General features: G+C 36.6%; 1 protein-coding gene across 11 annotated transcripts in view; it reads left to right on the top strand.

Moving 5' to 3' along the window:
* IFT81 (intraflagellar transport 81) overlaps positions 1–14,045 on the top strand; it is a 229,763-nt gene that overhangs the window by 126,443 nt on the left and 89,275 nt on the right. For all 11 annotated transcript variants that reach the window (XR_005781174.1, XR_005781172.1, XR_005781173.1 and 8 more), the window contains one exon: positions 2,030–2,176. Coding sequence is in view for 6 of the 11 variants with exons in the window: in XM_040444141.1 (XP_040300075.1) it covers positions 2,030–2,176 (147 nt within the window). In the remaining 5 variants the exon portion in view is untranslated. The remainder of the gene's footprint in view (positions 1–2,029; positions 2,177–14,045) is intronic.

Genomic DNA, 14,045 nt, shown 5'->3' with positions numbered 1-14,045 from the left:
CCTTTTTATTTGTTTATGGTGCTGTTATATCACCATGGGAAAGTTCTTCATTTTTATGAAATAAAATTTAATAGTTCTTTCTCTTATTATTTTACGTTTTGAGTCATATTTAGGAACATTTTCCCCTCTTGTAAGTTATAGTGAAATTTACTCAGGTTTTCCTTTTGGATTTCTATGATTTAATTTTTTATATTTAAATCCCTGATTTATTTAGATTTTTTCTGGTTATATGCTATTTATTGTATATGGCTATCCAATTATCTAATTGTCCTAATATCAGTTAGTAAAAAATACATTTTTCACCTATGGATTTGAGATTCTGGCTTTGTTTTATTTCAAATTTAAGAATGATACTGGATTTATTTGTGTATTTTCTATTGTTCCATTGGCCTGTCCAGGTACACATATTAACTTATTTGCAGAAGCTTTATAGTCAAGTTCAAATAACTGATAAAAGTACCCACCTTCACCTCCAATTGCTCTACTTTTTCAGGGTTTTCCTTGCAATTCTTGTTTGTATGTTCTTTCAGTAAGCTTTATTACCAACTTGCCTAGCTCTTGAAAAAAAAACATAGTTTTTTATTTATTGGGTTTGCTTTATATTTATCAGTTACTTCAGAACTTACATCTTTATGATATTTGATCTTTATGATATGATGTTCTTCCCATCTAAGAACATGTTATGTGTCTCCATTTGTTCAAGTTTATGTTTCTTGTCTTTCAGGAGTGTTTGTTTTCCTCAAAGTTTTGGAACTTCTCTTGGCTCCACATTTTATTTTTTGCTTTTATAACTGAGGGCTTTTCCTCCCTTATGTCTTCTGACTGATTTGTCTATGAATACTACTGATTTGTTTACTATGGTTTTCCCATGGTTTCTCTTCTCTTTTTTTTAGACATATAATCATATACTATGAAAATGCCAACTTTTCCTGTTAAATTCTTATGCTTCTAATTGCTTTCTCCTGTCTAATGGTATGAGCAAATACCTTCAACACAATATTAAATTATTGTAGAGATAGTGGGCATTTTTACCTTGTTCCAGACTTAGTGGGAGATACTCTCATGTTCATTAAATAAGATCCTGTTTTGGACTGAGGTTTATATTTATTTATTTTATTGTGTTAAGGAGGTATACTGTCAATTCCTGTATGCTTCTGGTACTCATCATTTCTTCTCTCTTTTTTTGGCTGGAATAATTCTATGGAGAGAAACATTCCTTCGTCATCTGTCTTTTCATTTTTTAGACAGAAAGAATAGACTGGTTTAAAGGGTTTGTATTAGAGATTTCCCCTCTCCTGTCAAGTTTGTGTGAAGAAAATATTTGTACTATTTCACTTAAGAAGACAGTTTGGCTAATGTTTTTCTTACACTAGTACAGCTGTGGTTCATTTGAGGAAATCCCCCAAGAGTTGCTAAGTAATGGAAAGTGCTGTGTTCATGGCTGAGAACAGCCATTTGGATTGTGTAAACATTTGCATAATTCCGGTGAGTCAGATGTTTGGTTTTAAACCTGCACTTCATTTATTAGAATGCCCCAAATATAATAGATGTTTTAACATTTCATTTTAAAAGTATGGCTATTGAATTTAGGTAAGATAACCTGTGTTGTAGTTTTGAGAATAAAACAGTCTTGTTTTCTTCTGGTGAAAGGAAAGCTACCATGAAGAAAAACACTAGAATTAGGGATAGCTTCTATTTGCTTACCTAGAAATTATCTTCATTAACATTTGAGTGTTACCTGACAATATTTGAATATGTATAATACTATTGTATTTTTGTTTCTCTGCTGATATAGCGGTATTTTCAGGGCTTTTGTCTTCCAAAATGTCTTTGGGTTGATATTTAATATACATTACATGCTCATATTAAACATATAACTAGTGATGACAGGTAGTAGGGTATTGGTTAGGAGAAGCCAACCAGATATTGAAAGTTTAGCTTGGGAAAATCTAAAAAATAAATAATTTCACAAGATAATAGAAAGTTGATTGTATGTCTAATTTCACATTCATATTTTATACTCAATTAGGCATCCATCATTTCTCGTAAAAAAGAAGCCAAAGCTGAGGAACTTCAGGAAGCGAAGGAGAAGTTAGCCAGCCTAGAGAGAGAGGTATCAGTGAAGACAAATCAGACCCGCGAATTTGATGGTACTGAAGTTTTGAAGGGAGATGAGGTAAGTTGAGGTTTCTAATGGGACAAAGTTATGAGTATTCCTTTTGTTTGAAACCATTCATGTGTTTTACTTTTTTGGTTTAAATGTCAGTAATGGAAAGTTCATCTTATTTTATAAAACCTATTTATTTAAAACTGAAAAGTCTTTGCAATGGTATTAAGATATTCTTGATATATAATGACATAGATCTTAGTGATTTAACAACATAATATTCCAAATTTTCCCTTTTTAATTGGGTGAATTTATATTGGATTTATTTATTATAAGTATTAAGTTATAAAAGTAAAACAAAATGACTAGGAATTAACAGGTAAGACAAAAATTCATATTCCTTGATAAATGTAATTCCATAAAGGGCTGAGAAAATATCATCACTCAGTTACTTTGTCAATAATGTGTATTTGGCCACTGAGACTGGTGCCATTTAAATGATTTCATTGTAGGAGTACTACATGGCAATGAGAAAGAATGAAATATGGCCCTTTGTAGCAACGTGGATGGAACTGGAGAGTGTGATGCTAAGTGAAATAAGCCATACAGAGAAAGACAGATACCATATGTTTTCACTCTTACGTGGATCCTGAGAAACTTAACAGAAACCCATGGGGGAGGGGAAGGAAAAAAAAAAAAAAAAGAGGTTAGAGTGGGAGAGAGCCAAAGCATAAGAGACTCTTAAAAACTGAGAACAAACTGAGGGTTGATGGGGTGTGGGAGGGAGGGGAGGGTAGGTGATGGGCATTGAAGAGGGCATCTTTTGGGATGAACACTGGGTGTTGTATGGAAACCAATTTGACAATAAATTTCATATATTAAAAAAAAAAAGAAAAAATAAATGACTTCATTGTAGATGCTTATAAATTTTAAAAATACAACTATATCTAATGTTGCTATATACTTAAATTTTAACAATGTTTCAATAGCTGTTATTTCATTTATCCTTTCAGACTCATGAGATTAGTAGGACAAGTAATATTGTCACTTATATATATGGCTAAATTTAAGCACCAAAAATATAATTCCCCATTTCATTTTCATAAAATTAGCTCAAGAATGAATGAATGAATGAATGAAGCAAAATATCTTGTGTGAAGGACAGTGCTTTTTTTTTTTTTTTTTTAAGCAAATCAAGAGATAGGTATAGGTTATATTTTAATTCCTAAACATTGCCTATACTTTACCACTTCCTACAGCTTACTTATTTTATATTAGCTACTTAGCTACTAGGCCTCAGAAAAAGCTACTTTGAAAAGCTGCTCACATCCAAACTTCAGTTTTGGCTTTGAATAGTTATAGAATTCATACTGTTACAAATTGGCAGTGAACCTTCACTGTGCCAAACACAAGTGAGTTGTTCCCATGGTGCCACTTTTCTCTGTGGTACTTGTGATTGTAGTCTCCCAATATGCCTTTAGCTTTTGGGGAAGTAGCTTTTGGGGAAGATTCAACAGTCAGCACTTGACTGAAAAATTCCTTTGGCTTTTAACATCCACGTCCAGATTGCTTTAAGAGATGGGAATATTTTTTTTTTCCAACGTTTATTTATTTTTGGGACAGAGAGAGACAGAGCGTGAACGGGGGAGGGGCAGAGAGAGAGGGAGACACAGAATCGGAAACAGGCTCCAGGCTCCGAGCCATCAGCCCAGAGCCTGACGCGGGGCCCGAACTCACGGACCGCGAGATCGTGACCTGGCTGAAGTCGGACGCTTAACCGACTGCGCCACCCAGGTGCCCCAAGAGATGGGAATATTTTAAATGTTACTTGGAAGCCAACGGGGTGTGCTTTGTGACATCCTTGCTATCTGAGGGGGGAAAGGTTAATTATGCAACAATCTTGTTTTATAAGAGGCCACGCTTCCTCCTAGCATTTTTGTTTTTTCTTAAGAAAATGCTGCCCAACTGATAAGAAATACTAATTGCTATGGCCACAGTTGGCATGAATAGTGCTTATAAATTCAGTGTTAGATATTCCTTCTATGCAAATGTGAGGGTATAGAACGTACTGTCAACCTATTAGGTTTTATTTTTGATAAATTATGGTGAATAGAAGTGTCTGATGACAGAAAAAGGCATACTTTTCTTAAAGGGAAAAAGGTAACTTTGGAAATGAGGTCAACCTAATTTTTAAACAATATCTGGTCAGAAACTAGAACAAATTAAGTAAATCATTTGGCAGTTACCTAAAAGAACAGAAGGTATTGGGGAACATTAAGCATAATTTTGTAAAGAACAAATCTTGGTAGACCAGTTTTATTTTCTACTTTGATAAAGTGGCAGACCATATGGACAAAAGGGAGGAAGTTTGTTATACTTAAAATTATATAACATAGCTGGACTTCACTGAGGTTTCATTTGGTATCACATGGTAATCACCAAAAAATCGTGGTTTTTTTGCCACCCATCTGTTAACACAGTTGGTGAGACGGCATCAAGAAGTAGTAGCATGGTATTTGGAAAGAATTTCTATGGCAGGAGTCACAAATAGGAGAACAAGGAAGGGTGGGCTAACATTTATTGAGCACTGTTTATACAAGGCTCTGTGCTAGATGCTTTACAAACACACACTCCTTTACTTCTTGTGTTCTTATTCCTGCTGTTCCCATTTTGCAGCTGGGTGAAGCTCAGGGAGATTGTAGATGCACTTCGAGGTAACAAGTGGCCAAGCTGGAATCCAGGTCTCTCTCACCTGTTCCTATAGACCTGAGCAAATCACTTCTCCATCTGTAAAATGGGGATGATTGCTCTTCACTGTCATTATGAAGAACACGCAAAATAATGGATGTCACAGCTTCCCAGTCAACATATAACATCTGGCATCCAGAAGTCATTCCTATGGGTCTCATGTCACTGCATGTGTGAGAAGCGGTGTAGTGGAATGGTTATGGGCATGGGCTCTAGGATTTGATTGTTGGAGTGCAGATCCTGGCTTTGTCATCTTACTGGCTGGGCAACATTGGGCAGATTCCTTAACCTCTTTGTACTCAGCTGTAAAATGTGACTTTTATCAATATATACCTCCTGGAATTATTACTGTGCACATTAAACGAGTTAATACCTGAAAAGTGCTTAGAATAGCACTAGCACATGCTAAGTGCTCAATAAATGCTAGCACCTGGTATTTTTATATTTTCGTCAGTCACTTGAATGAAGAGTTTGAAACCTAAGAATATAGTTTGCAGCTTAAAACTTGAACTTAGTATTTCCCAAACTGGGTGCAATTCAGTAGAAATAAATATGAAATAGTTTCTGTTTGTGGATAAATGATTTACACAGATTCAGGATGGGATGAGATAACACTAATGAGAGTCGTTTTAGCTGCTATCCACTGAGCAGTTACTGTGTGCTCAATCTTTAAAAACATATCGTTGGTGATGGTTGCACAACAGTGTGAATACACTTACTGCCACCGAACTGTACCCTGAAATATGGTTAAAATGATAAATTTTATACCGTGTATGTTTAATCACAGTAAAACACACATGTAATATATCCTGATTCATCCTCTCAAAACACTTGTGAGGTAAACATTATCTGCATTTTGTAATTGAGAAAATAAGATTAGAGAAGTTTAAGTAACTTGCCTAATGTCATACAGTTAGTGAGTTGCAGAGTAAGGATTTGAACTCGGGTCTGACAGTCACAAACTGGAAACGTTAGCCAGGTAGAAACTGTACAACAGCCATTTGTTTGGATACAAACCTTCATTCCTTGATGATCCATATGTGATTGTTTGATTAATCTTTTCTTAGAAAAATTTAGGAATGTGACTGTTAATGAGGATAAATACTATACATATAGTAATTTATATTCTTTTGTCATTTTCTTTTTAGAGGTCAGCTAGCAGTTTTTAAAGTTCAGTATTGAAGCATGCATTTTGATGCTTCCCCTGCCATTAAAGTTATTATTCCAGATGTTGCATTTTGTCTGAGAATTTTAGCTCTTCTGTTTGCAGATGACAGCTACTACAGGCATTTGTACTTCACTAGACTCTCATTAGTATTCCCTGGATGTTTCTTATTAATAATAGATGAAGTGTCTAAAAATTCTCCTTTTTCTTTCATTGTACTTTGGTTATCATTTTAACATTTTAGTTTCATTGTATTGCCTTGCTTAATTATGGCAGTAAGCATAGGAATGTGTTTATTTCTTATTCTGCCAGACTTCTAACGTGGGTAGGAATTTCTTGAACTGTTGAAATTATCTTCTCAGTGATAGAGATTTTCTTGCCAGTCTAGTCTATCTTGATTTCTTTTTCTTCACACCAGTATTTTTCAGGTGATAAGAAGGTTAAACTTAGAGACTAGAGTCTCTTAACATAACTGAAAATTGATACTAATGAATATGTTTCTGTGTCTTGAAGTTTTTTATATTGGATTTAAGTATGTAGTAATTAAGCACAAAGCTGGTTGAATTGATATTCTCAAAGAATTTTGAATGCTGTCATCTCTGAGAGAAGTTACCCAAAAAATACCATGAAGCTTCATCCCTAATACTGACCTGTTTGTCATTCTTATCAATAATTTAGATTAATTAATAATTAATGTTTATTATGCAGTTACACTGTGCCAGGCACCATATTAGGCTTCTTATATACATTATCTCATTTTTTTCATTGAACAACTCTAATTGTTACGATAATTATTCAAGTTTTTACAATTACGGGAACCGAGGCACAAGGAGGATTTATGCTAACTCACCAAGATCACATGGCCAGTGAGTAGTGGTGCCATGATTTGAACTGAGGTGGTCTGCCTCCTAAACCCTTAATAATTTTCACATGACAGGAAGCCAGAAGGAATAGTCAGCGAGAGACAGATGATAGAATTGGGATTCAAAGTCATCTTGGAAGCCAGGAGCATTGTGCTGAAACAAACAAAATGCTGTTAATAGGATGATAAACACAATGTTGTGGAATTCAAGTTCTGTCTGCCATCTCAACATATCACCCATAAATAATGCAGCATTAGAAAACAAATTATTATACTCCATTAATAAAAATGTAATATCCCATTTATGGTGATATTATGCCTGGAATGTTATGTTACAGTTTTGGCATATGTGTTAAGAAGGACATAGTCAAGGCAGAGTCCAGGTGTAGGTGACCAAAATGGATGAAAAGTCTGGAAACTTTTGTAGAGAGAATTGATTATGTATTAACTGAGCACACACACACAAAATAGAATTGCACTTAAATTTCAAAAGGATTATGGAAAGGATGGTGTGCAGAAAAAGAGTTAACATAGCAGGCCTGAAACTGCTATTCTTAGAAAATCTTGTTTGCAAGGTTGGCCCTTGTCTGCCATCTAGGAACTTTGATTTTAGAAAGATTTCCACCATTCCCCAATAAGAATTGCTCACTGTGCCTGAACTGTGTGTACAAAGAAAGTGGTTTATGTTGAACATCTGCTTTCCTTCTCAGAGCCTGGGATTTAGGTAAGGGCTAGGCAGACAGTATGCCTCTGTGGCCAGCCCCCAAGTAAAATGCCTGAGCACAGAGTCTCTAATGAACTTACCTGGTTGGCAACATTTCACACATATTGTTACAACTCATCACGTATTGTTACAACTCATTGCTGGAGGAATTAAGGAAGAAGACTCTTGGAAGCTTGCCCCTGGTTTCCTCTGGATTTCACCTCATGTGCCTTTTCCTCTTGCTGGTTTTGCTTTTATGTTTTCACTGTAATAAAGCATAGCCAAGAATACGACTATATGCTGAGTCCTGTGAGTCCTCCTAGCAAACCATTAAACCTGGGAATAGTTTTGGGCCCCCCCCCCCAACACAAATCGGTTAATATTCTTGTTTGACAGAAGGCAGAATTAGGACCAATGGTTAGAAATATTTGATTGACTATATTTGATTGACTACTGAAAATTTTCTACAATTTAAGCTTTCTTCAGTACTGAAGCAGGCTGCTTTGGTGAAGCAGAGTGCTCCAGCATTTAAAATATTCTGACAGAACCTGGATGAGAGACATTTTAGAAGTAACATGTGCAGTTAGTAGAAGAAAGATTGTACTGGGTCAATGTTTGGGGTTTTTTTAATCTTAAAAAAATCTGACTATACAAGTAATACCTGAATACATTCTTGTGGTATGAAAATGAAGCAATAGGCATAAAGTAAAAGTCTTCCTTGACTGTCTCCCACCCCCAATCCCAGTCCCTCAGTCCCTTTACCAAAGAGAAGCCACTGCTTCCAGGTCTGTGTGCCCTTTCTTTTCAGTCCTTTCTCTAAAGATAGATGTAGATCCTACCGTTCTGTGGTTTGTAAAAATGTAAATGGTATTATACTGTGTGTATTGTGCAACTTGCTCTTAATAAAATGTCTTGGAGATTTTTCCATGTCCATAATGAAGAGATTAAGAGAATTCTGTAGAAGTTAACAGAATCCGCTCTGGAGCCAGAACACCTGTGTGCAGATCTCTGCTCTGCCACCTGTTAGCTATTCAACCTTAACATACATGTTACCAAACTCCTCTGGGCCTCAGTTTCCTTGCCCATAAAGTGGGTGCAACTGCTGTGGAAAACAGTATGGCAATAATTCAAAAGTCAAACACAGAATTACCATATGACTCAAAAATTCCCCTCTGAGGTTAGAATCCTCATGTGATTTTCTGTTAGGATTTTCTAAGTGCACATTATTGCTATTATTCCAAGTTATGGTAACTTCAGATATTTGGACAGGATTTTAATATTAAGTAACCTTAGTTTTCCATAATTTGGAGTGCTTTTAAAATGTTTACACAGAATTCTCTAACCTTCTGCAGGATTCAGTGTGAGAAAAAATAGGAAAACATAGTATTATACCCTAATATAATAGCTAATGGTCAGACACCTGACTCTTGAGTTGTCAATAAATTAACATTGCTGTGGTCAATGTGATTTTTGAAGATAGCATAGTAACTAAGTAGCACGTCTTCCAGAATATATACCCTGTTATTGTTTCCCCAGCTCATAGCCCATGGCCCTGAAATGTACTTCCATAGCACTCTGTTCCTGTGTGTTGTAACATAACACACTTAAGATCACTTGTTCAGTTTCTGCTTCCCCTGAGAAAGCAGTGAGCTCCATAGTGGCAAGAGCATATCTATTGTTCACCATCATGTACTTAATACTTGGCACATAACAGACACTTGGTAAATGTGTGGAAACCTGAAAGTATATAATGTAGTCTAGACGTGTGTGTGTCTTTCATCAGAAAAGTGATAATATTAAAAATGTCTTGGTCCTTTTTAGTAGGCTTTGGTTGATAAGAAAAGTTATTTATATTAATTCTTCAACCTAACCATAGTTGCATATTTCATTGTATAGATATTTCAGTGTACAGATTCATTATTTTTGGATACCTGACCACACACCTAAATTTACCATTTAACCTGGTAGCCTCCGTTAATTCTTAGGTAAGTACAATTTTGCTATTTTTTTCTTTGCTCTTCCATTAAGAGAGAGACTCAGATGAGCAAAGAAAGAGCCTGTGCCTCTTGTAAATAGTTCCACATAGCTACTGATCATTACTGTCTTAGTCACCTTCATATCTCAGAATCTCTGCTTTAATTATTTGAAAAAGCAAACAAAAAATCTGCCCCAGTGATATAGTGCTGGTCCCCTTCCTAGAGCTGTCATTCAGATGAATGCCTGCCTTTGGGGTCTGAACTTTTTTATAGCAACAAACGAACCTCTGGTTAAAGTCCCACTGGCACTTCATGCAATCAAAGGTCACTCCTGGTTAATGGTGTGTGAGTATAGAATCCATTGTGTTTTGTTCTCTAACCATTACAAGAAGCTCACCTGTTTTGCAGCTATGACTACTTTAAAAATGTGCTTGGTCAAATAATGTTTATGAGAAGCTTTAGAAAGATCCAACCAGTTCATTCTACAGCTACTGATAGAAATCCTAGAGCTAAATTGCAAAGATTATGAAATCGTCTTTAAATACTTCAAAGAGAAGCACAGCGAAGATAAGGGAATCCTGGCAAGGTTTGCTGCAGCTGTCAGATCCCGAAAAATTAGGAATCAAATTTTGACACTTGTAATTGAATCATCCACCCTTCTAAGTGAGCCCAGGCAAACCTGTGATATTTTTAGAACCTTTCAAACCACATCACACTCTTTAGAGTTCATAGCAGGACCCAAGGCCCCTAAAATTTCCCAAGAGATGGAACAAAACAGAATCAAATAAATTTAGCTCAATCTGCTAGAATAGAAGTAGTGTATTTATGCATGCAATCTAGGTAATGCCACAGTTTCAACTGAAAATTTGAAAACTTTTCATTGAAAAATTTTTTGAGAGTTAACTGCTTGGACAGCCATTGAAAAATCCATTAACTCTAATATAATAACAGCTGTGCAGTGGTGATTTGATTTATAATAGAAACATAGAGACCTTGGACGGTATGATTAACTGTGTTTCACAGATGGATGTTCCTGTGCCACAAGTTTCATTTAAGACAGATTTCTACCAGCATATATCATATTGCTTAATATAGACTCTCTCAAAAGAATTAGCAGTTAATTATATTGCTTATGGTTGGCTTGGTGAGATTTTCTAATTTAAAGTTAAAAACATAATACTAACAGGTTGGAAAAGGTTAGAATAGTATTTGTATGTGTGTCTGTGTTGGCACTAGTTATGATGAGTGATTTGAAAAGACTGTCATTTTAACAGAAAACTAAGGTTGCTGTGAAACATTTTGTCTTGCCTTAAAACAAGTAGCAAGTCTGAGACCAGACTTCAGGGAGTCAAAATGATTTATTGGAGCATAACATGAAAAGACGACCTCTTCAGGTTTTCTACGAGTCCGAATTCAGCCAGAAGACACTGACAAATGGGTGAAAAAATCGTGACCATAGGGCATATTCATGCTACTCTTGAACAGTCATCTGACACCTAACTCTCTTGGGCCTATTTCTGTAGTTTTCCATGCTTAAAAATCATTTGATGAAATAACTGACCAAGATGTGATTTAATTAATAAATGGAAAATAGCATGCATATTGGACTAACAGGATTTGAGGACAAAAGCATTCGTTCTAGTCCAGTTTTTTTAACTTGCTGAGCTTTGGTGAGTTGTATTAATTTCTCCATAGGTTTCTTTCTTTATAAAAGGGAAGTAGTGCTTTTTCAAAAAAAAAATAGATCTTTATGGTTCTTGACAATATATATTTTAAATGGGAGTCCTCACAGCTAATTACTGTGGAAATAGTTTCATGCTGGATATTGAGGTGGAGAATTTCACCAGGAGAATTTCAGCAGGAGCAGAGATTCTGGTTTCCGTGTAAATATCCAGAATGATGCCTGGAATCTAATAATGCTTTTGAGTTCCAGATAAGCTTGAAGAGCATTCGTAAATGGTTACATACTCAAGGAAATAAGCTGCTTTGTCCATTTAAAAAGCTAGCCCAGATTTTGATCATTATTATTAAAGGTTCTAAAACGTATTAAGTGGATAAAAGGAGAAAGAACATCTGGCAAATTCCATTTTGATCACAAAGGAGTAAAATTAGTCCTGAAGCTAGAAGCTAGCACTATAAAGCCTTAATCTTATTGATCTCAGAGAATGATGGCTGTTCTTTCATAAATGACAAAGTTAGGTTACAAATGCATGTTGGTCCAAATGTTTAATAATAGCTGCTATAATGGGCCTTCCTGCACAATGTAAAGCTTTATAGTTCATTTTAATGACAAATTTGCTTGATTGACCTGCAATAGTGCACTATAGAAAGCTTTTCCCTAATGATCCAAGGATTTGTTGCTTATCTCCTATGCCAGACTCCCTTTAAAAATTATTTTTAAAATATTTTTAAACTAAAATATTTTTTAAATTATTTAAGAAAGAAACCTTAAAGAATTCACTAATAATCCTACTTTCCCAATACAATGGCTATTTTTCTTTAAAAAAAATTTTTTTTAATGTTTATTTATTTTTGAGAGGGAGAAAGAGTATGAGTGGAGTGGGGCAGGGGGGAAGAGAGAGAGAGAAGGAGACGCAGAATCCAAAACAGGCTCCAGGCTCTGAGCTGTTAGCACAGAGTCCAATGCGGGGCTCAAACTCATGGACTGCGAGATCATGACCTGAGCCAAAGTTGGATGCTTAACCCACTGAGCTACCCAGGCACCCCACAATGGCTACTTTTATTTTTTAATTCTCTTGGTGTGTGTGTGTATACACACACTCCAAGAATATAGATTTGTAATTGCTTGCAATAGTGATTATTCTGTTTTAGCTCTAAAGAGCATCTACCACACTTACATTTTTACTTTTCTGCTTACTCTAATTACTTGACATGTCTTTATTTCTTTACTGTTTAGAAGAAGCAGTACTCGTCTCTTATTTTCTAGGTACTCCTTAACTATATTCAAACAGAATGACAGACATTAATCATTATTCAACTTTTATAGAATTTTGGTGTATTTTCTAGATCTTATTTAAAAACTACCTGGTTTTATTTTAGACAAATAATCTTTCATTTTACAATGGAAACACTGTATGTTTTGATCCTCAGAGGTTATAAAAACCCTTTATACAATAATAGAGTATAGTTTACACAAAAAAAAGTATTTTCAAGAATTGGCTACTGAATAATGGCAATCATGGTTATTAATAATTACAGATATTTAGGTCAATAATTTGTTTTATTTTATTAAACTGTAAACAATGATAGCTCCTATTTATTGAATGCTACACTAGGCATTGGGCTAATTGCCTTATGCACATTTTCGTATCACTCTAAGTATTGTTACCTTCTTTTTTTTCCAGTTGAATTAATTGATATATAAAGACAAAAAAATAATTGCACAAGGTCACTTTAAGTGGTGGAGCCAGGATTTGAAATTATATTTCTCTGATTCCAAAGCCCATGATCTTGACAAGTCTCTGAACTGCTTGTACTGCTCCTGTTGTACTGCTCCCGGGACCTTTAATGATTTAAGTTCTAAATGTGACTTTTTTGCTCATATAAATTATTACAACCCAGAATTATGAGTACATTTAAATTTTAATCCTCAAAGTCTATTCAAAATAAAATCTTATCAGCAGTTAGGTTTTTGTTGGTGATGGGCAGGTTTTGAGGTGGGTTGCACTTTTAATTTAATTATACTTTTTTAAGATTGATACAAATATGTAGTTTAAAAAGCAAAACATGAGCAGAACGGAGTCGCCGGAGCCAAGCGCAGACGAGAGGCCCACGGAAGAGGGTAGGAAGGGCGGCGAGGCGGTGCGCGCTCCACGGACTGGCGGGAGGGAGCCGGGGCGGAGGGGCGGCTCGCCGGCCAAGCAGAGCCCCCAAGTCTGGCTTGCAAAAAGCGGAGGGGCCTGACGGACTGTGTTCCGACAGCAAGCGCGACTTAGCGGCTGGGAGGTCTTAAGTTAACAGCTCTGCTCAGAAAGCGGGAAGGCTGGAGGACAAAGGGAAGGAAAGCTGCTGAGCCCCCGGACGACAGAGCTCAGTTTGGTGGGGAACAAAGGCGCTCGCCAGCGCCATCTTCCCCGCCCATCCCCCAGCCAAAATCCCAAAGAGAACCAGTTCCTGCCAGGGAACTTGCTCGCTCCGCGCAAACACCCAACTCTGCGCTTCTGCGGAGCCAAACCTCCGGCAGCGGATCTGACTCCCTCCTGCTGCCACAGGGCCCCTCCTGAAGTGGATCACCTAAGGAGAAGCAAGCTAAGCCTGCCCCTCCTGCCCCTGTGCACCTTGCCTACCCACCCCAGCTAATACACCAGATCCCCAGCATCACAAGCCTGGCAGTGTGCAAGTAGCCCAGACAGGCCACCCCACCCCACAGTGAATCCCGCCCCTAGGAGAGGGGAAGAGAAGGCACGCACCAGTCTGACTGTGGCCCCAGCGGTGGGCTGGGGGCAGACATCAGGTCTGACTGC

Source organism: Herpailurus yagouaroundi, unplaced genomic scaffold, assembly GCF_014898765.1.
Source record: "Herpailurus yagouaroundi ecotype Mexico unplaced genomic scaffold, PumYag 191, whole genome shotgun sequence".
NCBI lineage: Eukaryota > Metazoa > Chordata > Mammalia > Carnivora > Felidae > Herpailurus > Herpailurus yagouaroundi.
Note: the sequence above shows the minus strand (reverse complement) of the source record. Positions and strands in the feature narration are given on the sequence as shown.